Consider the following 22,374-nt stretch of genomic DNA (forward strand, 5'->3'; position numbering starts at 1 on the left):
GTGACGTGGGAACACGTCAGGACGTGCCACACCGTCAGGGGCGGAGCCTCAGCGCAGAGTAGTGACAAGCAATTTTTTTTTCTTTTTCAGATTAAACGAAATAACAGAAGATACATACAAAACATTCATGCGAGTGATATAACGTACATGTAATGACATTTATAGTATATAATTTTATTTTAATTGGAGCCCATATAAAACTAATTGTTGATATCTGTCTTATTTCAATGCCTTTAATGTCTTTTATGGGCCACCTTGACAGGTAAACAATCACATTAATGATGACTGTGTTCCATGTCAGGATGCATGGTGGTTCACTGTGACACTGTCACTACAGAGCTCCTTTGGTCAGCACCTGTGCTTTTCCCACTTGATCATATCAACTTGACTGCTGTGCAAATCTGTGTACTTAAAATTAAGTTTGAACATCATCATCAAAACCAGCAAAACCAAATGAAGTGAGTTTTTTAAATGTCTCTGCGTGTTGGCCCTGCGATGAACTGAAAAAACAGACAGTATGTAAATGTTTGAAAAGTGACACCTTACTCCTTATATATAATACTCAAAACAACACACATATGGATATGGTTTCGAATGCGATTCTGATCAGATTTTTACAGATCTTTTTCAATCTGAATGTCTCAGTCACTCAGATAGGACTTCAAAGTGACTTCTGTGTCACTTGCAGCACGGAAGTTGACTGGAGGCGCGTTAAACAATCAACAGAGTGGAAGAAAGGCACAGATTACTGTTGTCCCTTTTAGTTATTTATTAGACTACTTTTTTGTCTGTAACTACATGCAGATTGGATCTGATCACTTGCAATATACAGTGCCTATCATAAGTATTCACCCCCTTGGATGTTTTACCCTTTTATTGCTTTCATAACTCAATCATGCTCAAGAAAATGTGGCTTCTTTCACACAAAAACTTAGTGGAAAAAACTCTTTAATGTCAAAGTGAAAACAGATTTCTACAAAATACTGTTAATTAAACAAAAATATATAAAGAAATATAATTGTTTGCATAATTATTCACCCCCTTCAAGTCAGTATTTAGTAGATGCACCTTTGGCTGCAATCACAGCTCTGAGTCTGTGTGGATAAGTCTTGTACACTGCAATTTTGCTCCATTTTTCTTTGCAAAACATCTCAAGCTCTGTCAGGTTGCGTGGGTATCGGGCATGAACAGCCCTTTTCAAGTCCAGCCACAAATTCTCTATAGGATTGAGGTCTGGGCTTTTGACTCGGCCACTCCAGAACATTTACCTGGTTCTTTTTAAACCATTCCTTTTGCAGTAAGTTGGAGTGTTCTTCTGTCTTCATGGTGTAATGGTAGCCAGGGAAACTGATCAACCAGTCTCTGGACCCTTCAGACACAGGTGTTTTATACCTCAATCACTTGAGACATACCACACCACTCAGGTGACACCAATTGGATGGACCTCTATTGAATTAGACCATTAAAGTAAAAAGGGGGTGAATAATTATGCAAACAATTATATTTCTTCATATATTTTTGTTTCATTAAAATTACTTTGTAGAAATCTGTTTTCACTTTAACATTAAAGAGTTTTTTCTAATTAATTTTTGTGCGAAAAAAGCCAAATTTTATTGACCATGATTGATTTATGAAAGCAATAACAGGGTAAAACATCCAAGGGGGTGAATACTTATGATAGGCACTGTACAATGTGATTCTGATCGGAAATCATATGCTTGGTGTTTTGGTGAGCGACGCTTATCCTCCACCTCGTTGGTCATGTCATGCTGCAAATGGGAAATTATTTTGCAAATTTGGCTCGACTTTTGTAAGTCGCTTTGGATAAAAGCGTCTGCTAAATGACATGTAATGTAATGTAATGGCTACATCCATTTTATACACTGCCTGGCCAAAAAAAAGTTGCCACCTGGATTTAAATAAGCAAAGGTACTGTACGAGCCTGTGGGGGCAGTGTTATGATCTGGGGTGCTGCAGTTGAACAGGTCTAGGTTCAGCAACATTATGTGCCCAAAGAATGAGGTCAGCTGACTACCTGAATATAATGAATGACCAGATCATTCCATCAATGGATTTTTTCTTCCCTGATGGCACGGGCATATTCCAAGATGACAATGCCTGGATTCATCAGGCTCAAATTGTGAAAGAGAACGAGACATCATTTTCATACATGGATTGGCCACCACAGAGTCCAGACTAGAGCTGAAACAATTAATTGATGAATCGATTACTAAATAAATCGATAACTATTTTGATAATCGATTAATCGGTTCAAAGCTTTTTTCATGATTAAAACAAGATTTCCGATTGTTTAAGCTTCTTAAATGTGAGTATTTTCTTCATTTCTTTGCTCTGGATAACAAAGAAATCATTAAGAGTTAATCATTTTGGTTTGTGGACAAAACAAGACATTTGAGAACATCATCATTTCCAGGTGTGACGAACAACGATCAACATTTTTTAAGATTTTCTGATATTTTATGGACCAAACAATTAATCAAGAAAATAATCAACAGATTAATCGATTATGAAAAAATAATCGTTGCAGCTGTAGTCCAGACCTTAACCCCATTGAGAAACCTTGGGATGTGCTGGAGAAGATTTTGCACGAATGACTGCCGTAATCAAAGCTATAGTGTGTATAATATAGATAAAAATCCATCTAAATGTAGCCCCCACCCCCCAGGTCGCCCTCAAAGTCACTTGTAACGCCCCTGCTGAGTCTGAACAGTGTGGTCATGTGACTCAGTGTATATAAACACAGGGTGACATCATCTGTTTACTCTCCCAGAGACTCTTTGGCGAAAACAAACCACCGCTGCCCTTCACTTTGAAATGGCGACAGACATGGAAAGATTCGTCTCCTTTGAGGAGACCTATTATGATCAATATGACTATTACAACCTGCTCGAATACTCGTGCCACGCTTGTGGCAAAGGCAGATCTAAGAGGGAGATCGAGCTGAACACGAACCGCCATATTCCTGCAGGACATGAGAGGAAGATCGCGGAGAAATTTTACAACAGCCAAATGAAACGCAGGAGAACCAAGAGCTGCTCGTCCTGATGCCTTTCGACGACGTTTACAGGTAAAACTGTCTCCGACATAGGGTTTTAATCATTGTTGAAAACCGTGTTTTCATTCCACCATAATTGCCCCTGTGGTTATAAAAAGGGGTCAACAACAACTTCCTATTATAACGTTTTACTGAAGAGATAAATGTGCAGCAGAAAAACATCTGCCTTTGAGGATCGTTGAAAAATATGCTGTATTTATTAGGTCACTTTGTTCAGTAGAGTTTGGCTTAGGCCTGTAGCACATACTGTAACCTCCCCCAATCCTTTGTCAATGATTTAAACTGGCCTTGTTTGTTTACATAAATTATGACAGCACGGTTTTTTTATTAAAAAACAATTTTATTAAAAGAAAATCAGAACACAATTCATCATTTACCATTTTTAAGAAAAAATTATAAACTTCAAATCCCAAACCTTTTTGTTGATTGAAAATTTAATCAATTACCTTTTTTTTTTCTTTTTAAATCAAAAATATCTGTAAGCTGTTACGACTGGAAACAACAATTAACAAATTATAGTGGAATTCTTTTGAATCAAGCATTGGGCTTTTGGACTACTGGTTGCATGCAAGTGAAACATGAGCTTCTCAACAACAACAACAGTGTTGTCACAATGACACGTTTCCATGTTGTCAAACAGTTGACAGAAATAATCTGCAGACAACTTGACTATGAAAACTCTGAGCTGCTGAATGTGTTTTCTGATGATCCATGTAACTGTTAATTTTCCTGCAGATTTTGGATACAAGTTGGATTTCTGATGTTGACCATGACCAAGTGTCTCTGCCCGTCGTGTCCCAGTGAATGGAGCGCTGTGACAGCGCAAATATGTCCAGCATACAGTCACGAGACAGCTCTCCATTACACACACTCTACCCTGAAACAAGACCTGCTACCCTCAAGTTACAGCTGTGCAAGAATTGTTTGTTGAGCTATATAGGTCAGTGGTGTGTGCTTGGTAATATCTATATATATATATATATATATATATATATAGACAGATAGGTTTAGGCAGCGCTGTGCGTACACAAGATGTTATACTGTATTTTAATTGTATGATTCAATAAATTTGGTGTTAACTAAAATATCACAAGTTGCTTGATTTCTGTTGCCCATACAGTTGAGTATAACTTGAATTTTTTTGTTAAACTTTTTGTTTACACAGTATGTTAAAGTCCTTCTCTTTCTGTCTTTGCTTTCCTAATCAAAAAGGTAACTCTCTTTCTTCTCTTTATATTCTCTTTTTTTATCCTTTGGGAAATAAAAAGGGTTTATTTTTGGTATCTTGGGAGTGAGACCCAGATAATCCTGCAGAGCAAGGAGGGATTACTAAACAGGCCTACTGGGCCCAAGGGCTCGGGGGCCCTGATGCCTAAGCCTCTGTGCTGATATCTTTGCTACTATGTAATTCATTGCAATAATTTAATGGGGCCCTAAAGCAAATAACACTGGTTATGTTCTGTGATATATCTTAATAGGGCCTCTCAAACCATGGGTTATGTTGTTAACCCTGATATCTGAAGGGGGCTCCTCAACCAAATAACATTGGTTATTTGGTTAACAAGTTTTTATGGGCCCCCTTAGTCTATGTTATTCACCTCTGATGTCTTGACATGGGCCTCAGTGAACTAAAAAAGGTTAAGTTATGCGATATGTCTAATAAGACCCCTCAGTTATATTATTATCATTATTATTATATTAGGTGTTGCCTGATTTCTCACATGACAACCAAAATATTTTTCACTTAATATATGTTTTTCTTTTGTGCAACATTCATACCATTGTTGATTTGTGTGTGGAATTATTAAGTAACTTGTTTAGGAAAACAAGAAGATTTGATCCTTTTTTTGTATTGCCGTTGTTTGACTATAGATACTGACAGCAAAATATGAAGCTGGAGATGATGGAAAGTCAACTGAAATATTACACAATCACACTGATACATGAAGATAATGAAGAGGTCAAAATATGGTCCATTTGAGGTTCAACAATTCGTTCCAGTTTTTATTTTGAAGGAGGAACCCCCTAACCGGAAATTATATACTTTATTTCCTGTCCTACGTGCTACTAGACTGACCCATGCTGTCAGGTAGATAGCAGTTTCAAAGTGTATTCGTTCGCCGAAACTGTTATATATTGTATTTTTTAAAGACAACAGGATGCAGATATGTAATGTGTGCAGCGAACAGTCACCAAAATACAGATGTCCAGTCTGCAAAATAAGATAGTAAGTAACTTTAGCTTTCTGTCTGCATGCTAACTAGCTAATAGCTTGCTTCTGAATAGTTGTGTTTGGTGTTCTATGCTGCTTGGTAAAAACGATGACCACACGTGCACAAAATATGTTCATAGTAACTGGGGAAGGAAGTCTGTTCGATGTTAATATAAAAACTATAATAGAGCCGCTCGTATACGAGTACTAAACAGTGCACTAACGTATGTGTGGTAAATAGAGCGCCTTATCTTACGACACGAAGCCAAACGTAAAGCTCGAATCTATTTTTAGGATGAAAATAGTGGTATTTGTGAACAATGCTTAATGTCTTAAAACTCCCACGGTTCCACGTTTAAACATTATTGTGTACGCCATCACATGTGACGGCAGCTCAGACGGGTCAAAACAATCAACGTGGGCTTATTGGAGGTTGCTGAATGGGTGCATTACCGCCATCTTCAGGACTGGAGTGTCGATGTAGAGACAAAATTGTTGAAAACACTCAATTGAAACACTTGTGATGAGCTTTAATACTAGTTCTTTCTTCATTATACTTAATGTAAATAAAGTGTGAATACATATTTCTGACTAGAGTGAGTGTTATTTTGAGTCAGTATTTTATATATGTATATATATATATATATATATATATATATATATGTGTGTATATATATATATATATATATATGTCATGACTAGATGTTTGTTTGTTTTTTTCTTTTGCAGTTGTTCCCTTGGTTGTTACAAGCGACATAAAGGTAATTTAGCTTGAGCTCAGTCTATTTTTGATATTTTAAATTGTGGACAAACTCCAAACAGGAAGTAGTTCACACTATATTTCTTCTCTCCCTAGCAGACACATGCCTGCCTGTTGTACAGACGACATCAGCTCTTCCTGAAGCGAGGGGCACTTTGAACACTGGTAGGGCCGTTATTCTCGTCATACCAATGACCCCGTTTGTGTACATTCCAGTAGCAGCCAGCAAAAAGCACAATGTATTAAATTGATTGCAGTTGTGTGAGTAACAAGGACAAAACTAGAATTGCTGTTTCTATTTTTGCAGAGCCTTGGAGCGTTGATGATATTCTGCACGAGGAGGACATCATTGACAAAGTGCCTCTGCAAAGGCTCCAGCAATTAGGTAACATTACTTGTTGCTCTAAAAGTGATAGTTCAGGAAGTGTGGTTGTAAGTGGTACTTAAACATTGTCAAAAGCACCGGCTGCACCATGAATCAACTTGAGACACTAATGTTCACTCTCTTTGAAAACATGGTTGCCAATGTGGACACAAGTAAGAATCTACACCTGCCAAAGTGTTAGATGTTTCAAGAATTGTTGCTGCTTTATCTCAGAGCAGACAGCCTCATCCTACAAGAAACTAAAGTTTGCAAAGCGCTGACTCTTCCACCCCAAAACTCCATATGGAAAATCTGCGTTTTAGCTCCCAGAGAAATGGGAGCTGCTGGTCTACTGCTGCCATATTTGTTATGTTGGTGTCACTGAAGTAAATGTGAATGAACAATTCCAATCTCCAAAGTCTCAAAATAACAAACTTCTGCCTTCTGATAGAGGCAGCAGTGGATCGACAATAATCATGCCATGATGGCAGACTTATTATATGGACTTTGGTGTGGGGAGTGAGCTACTGTATATACAAACAACAGAAACTTTAGTATCCAGTCAGAAAAGGCAGTCTAGCGTGACAACAAAACAGGTGTATCTTCAGATATCAGCTTAAACCAGTGTAGATTTTATTAGGTGCACCTTTTTGTTAAGTCGTTAAAATCAGTTTTTCCTTGTGTCCCCGCTGGCAGACATATTGTCAATGACAGCCACCATGCCCATTGGTTAGATTTGAAGGGGGTATCTGATTATGTGCAAGTATCTCATACAGCCTCACCTCAAAAATCATTCCTCCAGCTAATGCTGTTAACCACATAAATTAAATGTCAGATGTTGTTATTAATAATTAATCGTTTTTCTTCCACAGGTCAGTCAAAGGAGCTGAGAGGTCTCCTTTGTAACCCCCATCTGAGAGAGTTATTGCGTTCTGTTGACAGAGCAGACGGCAAAGATGACGCAATGAAGACTGCGATGCAGGAGCCTCTATTTGTTGAGTTTGCAGATCGGTGTTTGAAAATTGCAGATAATGAACCTCGGTCATTAATGTCTGATGACGAGGATCTCTAATGTTAAGATTTTCAGATACTTTCTGAGAACTATTTTTGCAGTAGGTAATGTTTTTTTCTCTTTATACAAAATGTCTATAGAACAAGCCACACTGTCATGTAAGAGTTATGGCTACTGGAATTTCTGTTGTGTCCTATTATGTTGCAATATGTACAATGCATAACATTTAAATAAATGTTCAACCAAAATGGAATTGATTCCAAAGTTAACACCTAAATGTTCTACAGTGAAATGTACAGTCTGGGTAGTAAGGTCAATTTGTGCATTACATATTTTATAACACTGATATTTATTTCAGCATAACAGTCATTTAAATAGAACAAAATTCAAGTCTTGTACATGGATCCCTTGGTACCTCTGACAAACACACATAACAAACTGACCCAGACACAAATGAATGTGAATTGACAGAGTAAACATTAGTGTTAAGGAACATGCATCATGTTTAGTTAATTTTTTGAAGCATAAAGAAATTAAGTTAAAACTTGATATAATTAGTTTAAGTGTTCTCTCTCAGAAAACAATAGTGTTCAAAGACTAGTGACTTATAATACATTACTGGCTTTGAGATGCAGCTGAAAAAATGATTAAAAAAAAAGTTTGGTCAAAGATTTGGCTGATGTGCATATTAGAAATACCCTTTATAAAACAAAGCAACATGAAAACACCTGTGATGTGTTTTGCTTGTTGGTAATTTATTTTTGGACCTTCTGTTGTGGCATGAGAGCAGAGGTGTGCTTTTAATGTGCAATATGTGCTTTTACATGTGCAATACTTGCATAGTTACCATTATTTCCCAACAACAACCACTGTCAAAATAAATGCTGGATCTTATAACAGCTGCAATCATTCGTGCAACTGAGTCACCACTGTTTATACACCCAAAAAGTACATTTCTGAAATTCCATTTTCATTTAAATAATCAGCTTTAAATAAACGTGTATACTCATTGTACATTTATAAAGAAAAGGAGGCACTTGTCAAAAACCCAGTACTTTGACCAACAGATGTTAAAGAGCAGTGGTTCTAAAAGTGGGGTCCACAAAATTATTAACAATACATAAACAGAAACATGCCTTATTGAGCAGGACGACAGGAGAGGAAATATTCTGGCTAGTGTTATGACAGAAGCAAAGCTAGAAGAATGTGTGGCTGTTATGGTGCAGATATGTGTGTGTAGATAAGGTCTCAACCTGATGATAACTGCTATTCACTGTGCAAAGGTGCTTGCATCCAAAATACTTTTTAAATACAGCTGTGAGTGCAGGTCATTTTGTGGAGTCAAGGAAACTGCAATTATGCTAATAAATTGGCATGAAGATGTACGCTGGATATGATGCACTGCTGTATCAGTCTAAAGTGCAGCAGGTTTTGGAAGTACGCAGAGAGAAAAACACCCAACATCACATAATATTTGTGGTATCTAGGAGTACAACTGGAAGTAAAATATGCTTGTATATATATACATATGCTTGATTATGATTATGAGAGGGGGACACTGGAAAATGTTCTTCCTGGCCCCAATAGGTTTAACTTCTAGAGAGACAATGATGAGACAAAACACTGATGATGCTGCTGGCATCATCATAATCAAAAGTCATATCTTTTTCAATGATTTGATATGTGGAACACAGGAGTTGAGAAAATCTCAAAATGTAGCAGAAGAGCAGCAAAGAAAATCCCTGTTACCTTAAAGGTCCAGTGTGTAAGAATTTGCGACATTGAATGGTGAAACTGGTGCGACTGCAGATTCTAACAGACATAAGACTCCTCTGCTCAGCCCTCCCTTTGTTTGTTTACTTACAGTGAACTTCCACTCCAACCACTAAATGCACGCTCTGGCTGGTCCATTTGGCAAAACATGGCAGCACAAAATGGCGTCCTCTGTAAAGCCAGACCCTTGCCTAAGTACAGTTACTTAATCTTAGGCTATAAAACAAAACCTTTTTTCAAGATTAATACATTTCTGCCAAATCACCCCCCATAGGTGTTACACATAGGACCTGCACATTTTATGGATGTAGCACACTGTGATATCTTATGACATCTGGACCTCCTGTCAGTTAAAAAATAATTTGTCTGTGGAGGTATTGCAGTCTTGTATAATACTAAGATCTTTGGCAGCATTTAAAAAATACTCTTCTTAATTAAGAGCAAATTGGCAGCATAAACTGCTGGGTGTGGTCCCATTGTGTGCGGTCACCTTTTCCTGGATCCATGAAATCAGCCTTTAGTGTTCACTCTGTTTTCTCGAGCAGAATCTCATTGAACCCCGTCACATCAGTCTTCAGCTCTGGTTTCCTGTCGGCATAGAGAAGTGGAGATCGCCGAAAGTGCAGTTTTACAGATCCCTGTGTAGAAAGGTGACATTAAAAGTCAAAGGAATAGTCACATAAATCTATTAAATGACAAAACTTTACAGAAAATGTTCACAGAACTTCAGTGGATGTACTCTCACCTTGGGCTGAGCCCTTATGGAGGCGATGCCCTGCGTGTACTGGTTGGTCTCTGCCTTGTACTCTCCTCTCCTTGCAGGCAGGTTGAGTGAGGCCATCAGTGACATCATCTTCTGGAAGCCTGTTGCTGTCAGAGACACTGTGATGGATGGAGCTGATGCCAGAGCCAGGCCCATGGGCCACCCTCGCACCGTGACAGGCTCCTGGATGGTGGAGAGCTGCACTGAGCCCACTTCACTGATAGCAGGGTTTAATGCCAACACCTCCTCTTCTGCAAAGTCCTCAGCATCATCAAGTTCTGCCTCAGCCAGGGACTTTAACAGATCCTGCCATAAGAACCAAACAGCATTTGCTTATTATTTACACTAAAGGCAAGAAAAACTGACAAGTATGATTTTATACAGGATGTTCTCTCAAAATCTCACCCTCCACCGCCTCCAGGTGTTCTGGATGACTGTAGCTGCTCTGTGCCATCTGTGGACCTGCCTCCTGACCAGCCAGGACCGCACCACTGCAAGCAGTAAAACACATGTTAACATCTAACAGCCATTCATTCATTCTGCAGGTTTAAACTGTGCATAATTGTCGCACTGTCAGTACAAATACTGTCATCAGATATTCTTGCTTCTAAAAGGAAAAGCAGTGTCGGCCTGTTAGCGGTATGTAGTGTGTAGTGATGTAGCCAGGTGGTTCCAGTCAGCCTGTCACTTTGCCAATGTGTTAAAGACTTTACCTGCTTGGATCAGAGTAGCAGAATTCCAACGAGCATGGCGTATGCGCCGCTGGTACCGCAGCCAACAGCACTGAATGGTGAAGGCACACTGAGATAAGATCTTCTTACGCTGATCCTCCAGCAAATCTAGCTGTGAAACAGAGGCCAGTTGGGTCAGTGCGCCCAAAAAAACAACTAGACATTTAAAACAACCATGTTTTGGATGTATTTTCCTATACATTTGAGTAAAAATGCCAGTGAACATGAACCACTGACCATTGACTGAGTGAGAAAGACTTTAGTTTTTCCACAGTGCACCCACAAACTGCGTTTTTCGCAATCAACGCAGAGTGAGGGCGACACCACCTCCAGCACTTGCTCCACCTGTTGCTGATGAATGTCACTGCTGTCGGCCTCTAAATCTGGGATGGGGCAGAAAACACACATTAGGTGCAGTGAAGCATAACAGATGTACTTCACAGATGGCTGAGCAACACTCACACACACACCAGAGATTTAGTTTCCAACATAGGATTAATTCAACAGTGTGTTTTTTTTCAGCAAAGGTAGGAAAGTTTGGTGGATAAAGAACATTAAGAAATCCTCAGAACATTAACAGCAGAGCTTCAACAGGTGTTAATGTTTTAATACTAACTAAAATAAAAGTCCACGTGAAAACACAGAAAGAAGTGAATAAATATCTGAATGCATTCCGATTTTGTGAGCAGGTTCCATATCATTGGCACAAAAAGCAGCAGAATTGTGAGATATGAATTTAACTAAATAGCAAGGAAGATAAAGCATTTCACAGCAAGCAATGGGAGACCTCATCATTCACAGGCGCATGCATTTACCTTCAAGGTTCATAAGGAGTTGCAAATTGTGTTAGAAAGATCCCATTTTTATAGACACAACTTAAAGGTCCCAAGGAAAGTAGACAACTGAGTGTCAAATATACTAAGAGCACTAGTGAAGGAAAAGGAGAATAAACCAGCAGACCTAAAGAGAGGACATAAAATCAATCTTTGTCCACAGTCCGCATTCCAAAATGAGCCATTCAAGGACATAGCAGCAAACTGTACATACCGGAAAAATGACTCTGTGACTTGAGCCTTGAATGTTTTGCGATCAGTCTGTAACGCTGGATAAAGCTTCTGAAAGGAATTCTGCAAGACAGAGAGGACAAGTCAACAAAATATCCAAGAGTCCACTGTTCTTATCTAGTGGATTTCTGTCCAAGACTTCTTCTAGGTAGCTTATTCCTCGCTTCAGATAAAAGAATCTGGTAAAAATGCTTAAAAGTTATAGTTAAGAGTTAAAGAGTCGCACAGCACAAATTGAACAAAGGGAAAATGTCTGACCTGATTGGAAAGCCAGCAGCACTGATGTGAATGGTCTCTACAATCCCACAGGCCTCCAGCTGCATGATGACCTGACAACATGACAGGGAACATCCATGAAAACCAACCTCTCTTTTGTATAGAAAGATATAGAAAAGCACTGCCTCCCACTGGTGGCATCGCAACACTGTTGAAAAACAGCTCTTGCGTTCAGGAGCATCTACCTCCTCCTTCTTGAAGGTCAGCGGTTTGCAGTCTGGATTTGGCTTGATGCAGCGGGTGTAATGAGGAGTTGTGGTGTGGAGGATCTTCATCAGGCTCTCCAGAGAATTCTACAATTAGACATTTACATCATCAGCATGACCATGTTAATATGGCCATAATTATAAAGACTTCAGCCATATCTTACCTTGAACTTGGAGACCACAGTGACTTTACTCAACCCTTTGCTAGTCACATTGTCAGTTTCTTTCTCACTGAATATTTGGTGAAGCAGGGAGTTTTCAGACTTCTCAAGGAGGCTGATGAGCTCCGGTGGCACTGGGTCCTTAAACACAAAATCCAAATGAGAGGAAGGATTGGTGGGTGGGGTTCATCCTCAACAAATGCAGTTTTAAAGCTTTTCTCACCTTGTTTTTCTCCACCATGCCCTCTATGTGGTAGTCGACTTTGCCAGCATAATGGGCCACAGTGAAGTGGGGCACCATGCTGAACTTGTCCCAGCTGATGTTGATGTTCTCACGGAGCTCCTTCTCTAAACGAGCCCTGAACGTGTTGGCGTCTGACGCTCGATTAAGGCGACTCGCCTACAGACAAAGTACAGTATGTAAAACACTGCTCAACAACACCCATTCGCTGTAGATACATGTTGTGCATTTAAACAATGGAACACGTTAACCAGGAAAATAACTGTAAAAACAAAGTCGGTTTTCCCTGAAATTATGAATGGCTTCAATATGTGAATATAAATCCATACTATATACAATTTATAGGTTATGTCTAATAATTGTTATAAAAAAGATATAGACACATAAATAACTAGAAATAACAATAGTACCTCATTCAGAAGAGAGAACACACTGACTGGACTCCCCTCTATAAGATCCAAGCAGCTCTGGTTGTCTTGGTATTTGACAAAGGACCACTGCAGTCCTTCTGACACGTATTCCTCCTGGGAGAACAATAGAAAAGCCAGTGTTTCACTTTTACAGAATAAGATGCGGCATGTTTTTGTCAGCAATAATACAATACAAAAAAGTGGATGATTGTCTGAGGGCTGTACAGTTCATTAATGTAATGTACAGTTCATTAATGTAGAAGAGTTGAACAATGAAGTAGGAAACTTAATATAAGAAGAAAGGTTAGAGGTTCAGCATCAGTTACCGTGGTAATTTAAACTCAAAAGTAATTGCAAAATCAATATTTAAATGACTTTGTAAAAAACAATGAAACACACTAAAACTCCACACATTTGCTGAATGTGTGCAGCAGAAGCACTCCTTGTTGCAGCAGTGAGCAGGATTCAGTGTCACATGACTACTAGTGGACCTGCGTGATCACATGACCTCTCACTAGCATCCTCCTTGTCACACAGGTTAACAACATTTTTGAACTTGTTTTATGAGTTGCTCTTCTTTGTTTGCTGTACAATTTACCTCACGGAAGAGCATCTGAATGTTTACCTAGAGTTCAATGTTTCTACACTGTAGCTCATTTATAAGCTTCAATTGTTTTTACTTGAATGCTAAAGGTTTAAGAAAATAAGCAGTTTTCCTGAGACATTGATCTATAATATAACAGCAATTAATGACTTCAACTCATGGTTCTACCAGGGTATGTGATCAGAGTGGAGCTGAGGAATTTTGACAGCAGTGCATAGAAAATTAAACAAATAAAAACATATTAATTAATAATTAGTCACCTTATCTCTCACTCCATCATAATCTAATTCCACTATACTAGTGTGTGAGGTATGTGTGAGGAAGAGGAGGTGTTATGGGAATTATGTACCTCATGTAATACATGAAGACAAATGTTCAATACAACTGTTTGATGTGACCTGAGACCATTGACCCTTTGTATTGTTAATGTAACTGTTTGAGGTGACTTGTGAATAGAGACAATGGGACTGCAACTTAGGGAAAGGTGATAACAGACCCACAGAGGCCGGGGTCTGCACCTTATGGCAGGGTGATAGCTGACCCATTGAGACAGATAAATACCATGCGTTTCCTCCAAGACAGGGAGTCTTCACTTTGTAACTGGCCTGTGTGTTGCTTTGTGAATGCTCCTCTTGTACAAGATTAAACCCTTGTTTGGACACTGAGCTGACTCCGATCTCCTTCCTATGGATCACAACAATTCTTTTAACAGGAAGAAAATGAGAAAATGAGAATTATCTTATTGGGAATAAATAAGCCTCCTGTGAAAAGTCTATAGATGACTTTGCTCGGCCTATTTACACCACTGCATTTTAATGTTGGTGAACCACTGACTTCAACAATTAAAATATAATTTTTTAAGCAAATCCACAAATTATCGTTATCGTTGTACAGGCTTCAGATTACCATCAGATGCATGGAAACAGAAAACTGGCAGACACTCCCACTACCTGCTGAGCTCTGAGATAATGGGCCACAAAGTGCTGCTGCAGTTTCTCATTGGCGTAGTTGATGCACAGCTGCTCCAGATTATTAATGTGGAAACACTCAAACCCGTACACATCGAGGACTCCTGGAATTTACAGAGAGTAGAGGATAGTGTGAGCAGATAAAAACAAACTGGAAATTTCTTTTTTGTGTGTCGTTAACAATAACAGTGTTTACCTATGAAGTTGCACCATGTGGATTTGTCCGCACATATACTGTTGTTGATGAATGTAACCAGCCATTCAAATAATCTGTTGCAGAAAACAAAGGTGACACATTTAATCCTATTGTAATAATAATAATAATAATAATACGTGACTATCATTCATCAGGCATCTTCCTCACTATTTACTGTAAACAAAAAGGAATGATGGTTGAATTGTGCACCTGCAGGATCAGACATTACCACATGACATTAAAGTGTGACAAATGGTGGTGTAATCTGATAATCACGTCCTCATTCTTACTGGGCGTAGATGACCTTGGCCAAGCAGTCTCTCCTCATCCCACAGTCGGCCTGAGAACATGGCTTGAGAACGCTCTGCTTCCCCGCCTGCAGCGTCCTCACCCTGAAACACTGCTGAAGCTCCTCAGCAGGGACACACAGCAGCTCAGCAGCTCTCTGCAAGAAGACTGAACAAAGGGATGAGAGGAAGGACTTTCAGTACAAAACCAAGATATCTGTCTAGGATATGTCAGGGAGAAAAGTGAAATCATGGGGTTTTCTAATCAATCAGAGGCTTGACACAAAAGTATAAACTTTCAGAATAAATCCCTGTAAAAAATCACAACGTTTTTGTTTAATTATTAATTCTGTCTCTAATACAAGAAGCAATTTTTCCATCAAACTGCTGAGCAACTGATAAGTAGAACTTTTGTAGTGTGTCACGTAGCACACCCTGGGAAATAATTATTTTGGCCATAATAATGAATCATAGCACCAGCATCTTGTAAGAAGTACTGGTATGCAGATTAAAGTGCGGGTACTCAAAATAGTAAAATTATACCAGACAGTACTGGCCAACTTCAAGCTCGATAAGAGCTAATTGAACATCTTACACAAAATCATATCCAATACCTTTAGAATGTTCTTCTACGTCACATGGTTGTGATTCATTCATTGGAGGGGAGAAATACACATTTCCCAGCTGCAGAAGTCCTGCTAAAATCTGTAAACCATTACAACAAAGGTTTCATCCCCAACTTACAGAGAAATCATGTTAATCAACTACACTGAAAAACAAGGATCAATGACTTACCCTGAATATTTGTCTCTGCCTTTCTTCATTAATGCCCAGATGATCCAGTGCTTCCACAGTGTCAAGAAAACAGTCCTCTATAAAACATTTAATGAACAGTCACTTGTAAAAGAAAAACACAAAAATACAAATGTGCAAATCCAAATAAAAATCAAACACCAACCCTCAATTGTTTTTTCAGCCTTTGGCAGCCACACAAAATGTTGGCCAAGTGGCATCTTCCACTCCTTTCTCTGCTCGTCTGTGGCCCCTTTCATCATCTGGAAAAGAATACATTCACCATTTTTACACACACACACACACACACACACATCTGTGCTATTGCATTGATATCAAAACTAAAATATCGTACATTAGAATGCAGGATGTCTGTTAAATCACCTGATAAAAGACGTGGAAGTTCCTCTCATTGGTCGGTTGGTCGGCGACCCTGGTCTTCTCCAGCAGGTATGTTTGCACTGATGCCCCCACTAACAGCTGACACCTTCAAAAAAACAAAAACATGTTCAACTGATTAAATAAATTTGAGTACATAAAATGACTTTGAGTAAGTGAGTTGATGCCATGCGGCAGATGACAGAGGACGCAGAGCAGTTACCTGTCTAGCTGGAGCTGGATGTACTTTCCAAAGCGGCTGCTGTTGTTGTTCCGTAGTGTGCAGGCATTGCCTAATAAAGGGTACATTGTGGTTGATGATGTATTTTTTCGTATGTCGTATCAACAACACAACAGTGATCTGCAATCTCACCGAAAGCTTCCATGATGGGGTTGGAGTCCAGCACCCTCCTCTCTATCTTCTCCACCGTGTCCTGACTCTTCACCACTGAGGACGACGCGGCCACAGTGGCATAGTATTTCATCAGGCATCGAGACGTCCATGTCTGTGAAGACACGAGCCTTTCAAGTTTGACCCAACATTAAAATGTTCTTGGGCTTACAAGTACTCAAATCTATGGAAGCCGAGAGTGGCCTGGTTGCTGCTATATTTTTTCAGTCCGTTATCTCACATGAATTCGTTATCATGGGATAACGGTCCATTTTCTTGTGATAATGAGATAAATGAATGCCTTATTTCGGGATAACAAGGCTCTTTTTCTGGTGATAACAAGATAATTGATAGATTGAATAGTGTCTGGTTCATAATTACACTCAAACACTGCCACTTGTCAGGGACTGGGAGGAATTTTGATTGGTGTGCAGGCAAAAAGTACACATGTATAGGCTTGTGCAGGTAGACCAAACCACCTGTAAACAGGCCTGAATGTATAATCATTGTGGTTGGGTGGTTTCGGTAACAGGGAAGGACGTCCAGTGTTTTCATGCTACTATCCACTACTAATAACTGCACCATTCTCTGTGTGCAAAACATCCATGACACAGGAGACAGGGCGCACAGATTCATCTCCCATCATGTGGATTGACCATACTCATATTTCATAATAACTCGTGTGACATCGTTGTGGCCGTGTGTGGCAGCAACTGGTGCAGGAGAGTGGCACCATGGCAGTGAGACAACAGACCAATATCTTTACAGCAGCTGACTGAGCATCGTGCGCCTTGTAAGGGGAGACAATTTGGCTGAGACCTCATTTATGATTTTTTTTGGATCACAGAACTATATTGTAATGCAGTTAACGTTATCTGTTCCTTGTCATAGTAATTACACACCATCTGTCATCCAGTGAAGTCAGTCTAGCTCTGGGATCTGCAACCTTCAATATTAAAAGAGCTTATGTTGATGTGTTGGTTTACCTTTCCAGCACCACTCTCACCACTGACCACCAAGGACTGGTTCACTGGCTGCAGCTGACCCTGTACATTCCTGTAGGCCTCTTCTGCCACAATGAAGATGTGTGGTTTGAACTCCTGTTGACAAGAAAATTATTCATTACTTCTTGAGATGCTGTTCATACAGTATAACACATGCAATTACAGTGATGGTGTAAATACCTGGGGCTGAGGAGCACAGTGGTACTGCTTCATCACATCCAGAGAGTAAAGATGTGGGATTGGCTGGAAAGGGTTTAGAGCCACCAAGGTGCAGCCAGCATGTGTGTAAAACACCTTCACTCTGTACCTGGCCTGTAGGCATTTCAGTACTAACAGGAAAAACATTACATATCATTAAATATTAATATACAAGGTCCCCAGCACGAGCACTGCACACGATGCCAGTACCTCATATAACTACACTTTGAAAAACCTGAAATATCACTATAAAGAACTTAAAGGGCTCTAAAAGAGACTTGCTTGCTAGTTACCTGTTGTAGGGGTCACAGGGTTGACTTTGGTGAGGTCGTCATAGGTGTGAAGTTCATCTTCATCAGTGAGGAAAGCCCGAATTTCTCCCTCCAGTGAATCACTCAGGGATGGATGCGGGGAACAGTCTTTATTGACAGACCCTGTAGCCTATGTGTATAAGGGCAGATGTGAGGCAAACAAACACAATGTCACGATGCATAAAACGAAACAAAAGCTAAGAGACGTTGTTATTGCATGTAATGAACCTTGTACTTGTGATTACTGCAAATACATGAAACACAAATGTCTCTTTCCAGAGAGACATTAGATGTCCGAACATCTGAAGTCTTCATAACATGAATTATGTACCTGCCAGCAAAGCATAAGGATATGGTCCTCGATTCTGACTCTCAGCAGTACAGTACACAAAAGTTGAAATGCCAATCTCTGAATTAGCACCGCATGTATTATCATAAAATCAAAATGCAATTATTTTAAACAATATGATAAATATTGTAGTGGTGAGCACTCTTGCAGACCCGACAAACAAGGGCTTTTCTGCATGGAGTTTGCATGTTCTCCCCGTGTGTGCATGGGTTTTCACCGGGTTCTCCAGTTTCCCCCCGCAGTCCAAAACAATGCAAATTTGGGGATTAGGTAAATTGTCACACAATTTAAATTCATCAAATGATTGCACTCTCATTTTGAATAATACACTTAGAGAGTGCCCTACTCTGCATCCATTAAATCAGCCATCCTTCTGTGTCTCCGACAATGCTTTATATCGATACAACAAAATGCAACGGCCAGACTCATTGTTTACTGATCAGTGTCAGAGACAGACAAATCCAGATCTACCTCTAACCTGTCAGAATCACGTGGTCTGGACCTGCAGCCTTGCTTAAGGACAGTCAACAGTCTGACGTAGTTTATATGTGAGTGGACAGGTTTAATCCAATAGCACCTGGCCTACATCCCATCATTCAGGCTATTTTAAACAGGCAATGGCATTAATTTAATTTAATTTAATTTAATTCCCAACTCTAAACAGGTAATATCCAGAATGTAGAAAATACTATAACATACAAATAAGACTAAAAAGTGTAATGTTTCCTTTACAATGATTAACTGGCAACAACAAGCAATAAAGTGTATTATCTACAAGATATCAAGAGCCACTTGACGACATAACACGTTACAGCGGCGCTGAAATACAGTGAAATTCCATTCATGTCGGTAAAAGTGGACCACAACAACCTGACAGCCGTCTTTCGTCACGTTTGACGTAATTTACTCGTCTCATTGTAGGGACTACTTTGTCTTATAAGACATTTACAGTGTTATATAGACTGTGCATATATAGACATTATAGACATTGCATAGATGCTACAGGTAAAGTTTAACCTGTCATTAACTGTTAACTGTTAACTGTTTCAAACCAAATAAGAAAACATTTGAATACCGCTGAGCACGCGGGTCCTAACTTACCGCACCACCACGTCCATTTCTGTATCCTGCTCCAATGTTACGTCGATCCTCCGCCGAATTCATTGATCTTATCCTTTACCCTCGTGTTGGTCTCGGTTTGTCTTAAAACTACGCCAGAATTTGCGCGTTAACCGTGTCAAAGTAATGAATTGTGGTTATTCTAGTTTGTGGTCCTCAGCCCCAACATTTCCCCACTACTGTCAGAAATTCCTCAAGGACAAAAACTTCCCAACCGCTGCCTCCCTCCAGGCTGACTGAGTGACTGAGCCTCCTTTACTTCCCGCCCTCCTCCCTCCTCTTGCTGTTCCATGGGTCAGCTGTCTATCAGTACAGTGTGTATAACTTTTACCTCCGGCCTCTTATTCGTGTAACATGTTTATATTCTTTGTTATTATTAAATGTCCCGCTTTGTTTTCGTTGAAATTACTTAGGTGGTATACATTTTAACTTGTTTTGCTTATTTTCCTCGCAAGTCATCTACATTCATTAATTGAGCCGGTTAATGTGGCGTACGAGCGTTTGTACTAGTCAGTGCAACATTTCTCCCCCATTCTCGTTTGGACAAGTTGCCTGAAATCCGAGCTGCCCTGAATGCGTCTTACGACTGAATACGGAAGTGGTTAAAGGCGCTCTCGCGTAAACTCAGTAAATACTGTGCTTACTGTAAAACAGGTGTTTAATAAAACAGCATTTTGCTCTCCAACGCTTCAGAAACCCTGGTAAGTACATGGTTATTAGACGTTGCACTGTATATTATAAAATTTAGTTGACTTTACTCTTAGTCGAGTGACATTTTATACCTCTAATGTTACTACTGTATGTTTAACGTGGACGCTGTCATTGTGCTTCTAAGCACAGTGAATCATGTAGTGACAACTGAACATTATTGTCCACAGGCCATGACTCAGAAGGACCTGAAGGAAGCGTTTGTCAGTAATCTCAATGGGACCAGTCTACAGGAGGTTGCACTGGGTACATCTCTCTCACCAGTCTGCCTTCTCAACAGAGGTCTGATGTTGATCCTCATCCATCAGGTCAAAGGGACTCTTCCACTGCCTCTTCCACAGATTTCTCACCTGCTCCTAGACTTTTCTGTGCTTATTCTCCCCCTCGTCGTGTCCTGCACCGTCCTGAGCGACGTTCTTCACCACGTCATAGTGATCTTGATCTTTGTCTCAGCTTGTGTGTTTTGCTACATCCGCCCTTCTACGCGGCACCCAAAGACCAGTGTCAACACCTTTCTTCAGAATCATGTTCAGTTCAACCAGGTTCCCTTTGTGACTGCCTTCAGAGTGTTTATAAATGTGAAAACAGCCATCAGCATTCTTGCTGTAGACTTCAGTGCCTTCCCAAGGCGATATGCTAAAACAGAAACCTATGGAACGGGGGTTATGGACTTTGGCGTTGGAGCTTACGTCTTTGCAAATGGCCTTGTGTGTCCGGAAGCTCGGAGAAAGAACATCTCTGGATCAAAGATGAATCATATCACGAAGCAGCTTGTGTCCGTCTGGCCCCTGGTTGTTCTTGGTCTGGGAAGGCTGGCCAGTGTCAAAATGACGCATTACCACGAGCATGTGACAGAATATGGTGTCCACTGGAATTTCTTCTTCACACTTGCTGTTGTTAGAGTTGTGGCTTCCATGCTTTTGGCCATCTTACCAGTCAGTCAGGCGTGGGTCCTTTCCCTTGTGCTTAGTGGGCTTTATCAGTGCACTCTGGAGACAACAGGGCTAAAGGCGTTCATTATGCACAACAATAACAGAGATAAGGACTTTCTGCATGCTAACAAGGAGGGCATATTCTCTACAGTGGGCTATGTTGCCATCTACATGGCAGGTGTTCAAGTTGGACTTTATGTGATGCAGTTGAGATCCCACATTAAAGAGTGGCTTAAAGCAATTTTAAGTCTCCTATTAGTTAGTTTTGTGCTGTATGCTGCTTTGTACATGTGTCAGACACTGGTGGTGCCAGTGTCTCGCAGATTAGCTAATTTACCATTCTGTCTCTGGAGTGTTGCACAGTCTTTGTTTTTCCTTTCCTGCCTTGGTTTAGTTGATATGGTTTTACTGTTCTCCAAAACAATATCAGGTTGTCATTTTGTACCCTCATCGTGGAACTTGCATAAAAAACACCCAAACTCTGACGGAAAGACTGTCGTCATCGAAAGATTCTGTTTGGTTCAAGCTGTTGCCAGGAATCAGCTGTTATTTTTCCTGCTTGCAAATGTCATGACAGGACTGACCAACTCAGTCGTGGACACGCTTCATTGTAGCAGTTCATTTTCAGTGTGTGTTTTGTTAATATACATGTTCACTAATTGCTCTGTAACATATGTTTTACACCTATGTGGGATTACAGTGAAATTCTGGTGACTTTAAAACATACTTTACACAGTATGACATGCACTGATAAATTAATTTAAAACTTGCTGATGACTTTGGCTATGCTGTCTTAAATAAGATTTGTAAAACTTGATGGTTCATTTGTATGCAACAAAGGATTGTGATATATAATGCTGAAGACACTATGTAGTGATTTGCAAAGTGAAAGCTATGACCTATAATACTGCAGATGGACTGTGAGGTTTAATTCTGTGTTTTGAGATTAAGCTTCAAATGTTTTTTTCTAAAACATCACCAAAAAAAAATGTGTGTTCTTCTTATCAACACAGTCTGTGGACATAATAAAACATATTTTTTTTTAACTAGAGGGTTCAACAGCAGATTGCATCGATGATGTTAAATTA

The 22,374-nt window shown here is 39.7% G+C and overlaps 3 protein-coding genes across 4 annotated transcripts; 2 read left to right on the plus strand and 1 right to left on the minus strand.

Moving 5' to 3' along the window:
- The first annotated feature begins 3,811 nt into the window (after positions 1-3,811).
- znhit3 (zinc finger, HIT-type containing 3) lies at positions 3,812-7,677 on the plus strand. Of its 2 annotated transcripts, none has more exons than XM_044041270.1 (5): positions 3,812-5,303; positions 6,018-6,049; positions 6,145-6,213; positions 6,356-6,433; positions 7,285-7,677. In XM_044041270.1, exons 1-5 carry the CDS (start codon positions 5,236-5,238, stop codon positions 7,482-7,484), a joined length of 447 nt encoding a protein of 148 aa, XP_043897205.1. In that variant the 5' UTR covers positions 3,812-5,235; the 3' UTR covers positions 7,485-7,677. The 2 variants fall into 2 exon arrangements, with proteins under 2 accessions (XP_043897205.1, XP_043897206.1); XM_044041271.1 differs by having other exon boundaries at positions 6,148-6,213.
- Positions 7,678-7,754: 77 nt separating this feature from the next.
- On the minus strand, positions 7,755-19,882 carry LOC122779154 (unconventional myosin-XIX). The gene is made up of 24 exons (XM_044041266.1): positions 19,629-19,882; positions 18,161-18,308; positions 17,850-17,998; positions 17,652-17,765; positions 16,648-16,780; positions 16,498-16,567; positions 16,281-16,383; positions 16,063-16,159; positions 15,900-15,976; positions 15,719-15,809; positions 15,108-15,273; positions 14,818-14,891; positions 14,604-14,725; positions 13,050-13,163; positions 12,622-12,798; positions 12,402-12,539; positions 12,217-12,324; positions 12,014-12,084; positions 11,739-11,818; positions 10,929-11,074; positions 10,674-10,803; positions 10,366-10,451; positions 9,943-10,266; positions 7,755-9,835 (listed from the first exon to the last, which is right to left on the minus strand). Exons 1-24 carry the CDS (start codon positions 19,689-19,691, stop codon positions 9,722-9,724), a joined length of 2,895 nt encoding a protein of 964 aa, XP_043897201.1. The 5' UTR covers positions 19,692-19,882; the 3' UTR covers positions 7,755-9,721.
- Positions 19,883-20,000: 118 nt separating this feature from the next.
- pigw (phosphatidylinositol glycan anchor biosynthesis, class W) lies at positions 20,001-22,329 on the plus strand. Its single transcript, XM_044041269.1, has 2 exons — positions 20,001-20,347; positions 20,525-22,329. The coding sequence occupies exon 2, from the start codon at positions 20,528-20,530 to the stop codon at positions 21,998-22,000; it is 1,473 nt and encodes a 490-aa protein (XP_043897204.1). The 5' UTR covers positions 20,001-20,347; positions 20,525-20,527; the 3' UTR covers positions 22,001-22,329.
- The last annotated feature ends 45 nt before the right edge of the window (positions 22,330-22,374 follow it).

Source organism: Solea senegalensis, linkage group LG13, assembly GCF_019176455.1.
Source record: "Solea senegalensis isolate Sse05_10M linkage group LG13, IFAPA_SoseM_1, whole genome shotgun sequence".
Classification (NCBI taxonomy): Eukaryota; Metazoa; Chordata; class Actinopteri; order Pleuronectiformes; family Soleidae; genus Solea; species Solea senegalensis.

Bases quoted from the DNA above. Each gene is read 5' to 3' on its own strand.
- znhit3 (XM_044041270.1), top strand. From the start codon at position 5,236: ATGCAGATATGTAATGTGTGCAGCGAACAGTCACCAAAATACAGATGT. The intron at 6,050-6,144 runs GTAATTTAGCTT...TTCTCTCCCTAG, and splicing joins TTGTTACAAGCGACATAAAG to CAGACACATGCCTGCCTGTT. The intron at 6,434-7,284 runs GTAACATTACTT...TTTCTTCCACAG, and splicing joins GCAAAGGCTCCAGCAATTAG to GTCAGTCAAAGGAGCTGAGA.
- LOC122779154 (XM_044041266.1), bottom strand. From the start codon at position 19,691: ATGAATTCGGCGGAGGATCGACGTAACATTGGAGCAGGATACAGAAAT. The intron at 15,274-15,718 runs GTATTGGATATG...CCCTTTGTTCAG, and splicing joins CGTAGAAGAACATTCTAAAG to TCTTCTTGCAGAGAGCTGCT. The intron at 10,452-10,673 runs GTAAAGTCTTTA...TACTGCTTGCAG, and splicing joins TGCTACTCTGATCCAAGCAG to TGGTGCGGTCCTGGCTGGTC.
- pigw (XM_044041269.1), top strand. From the start codon at position 20,528: ATGACTCAGAAGGACCTGAAGGAAGCGTTTGTCAGTAATCTCAATGGG.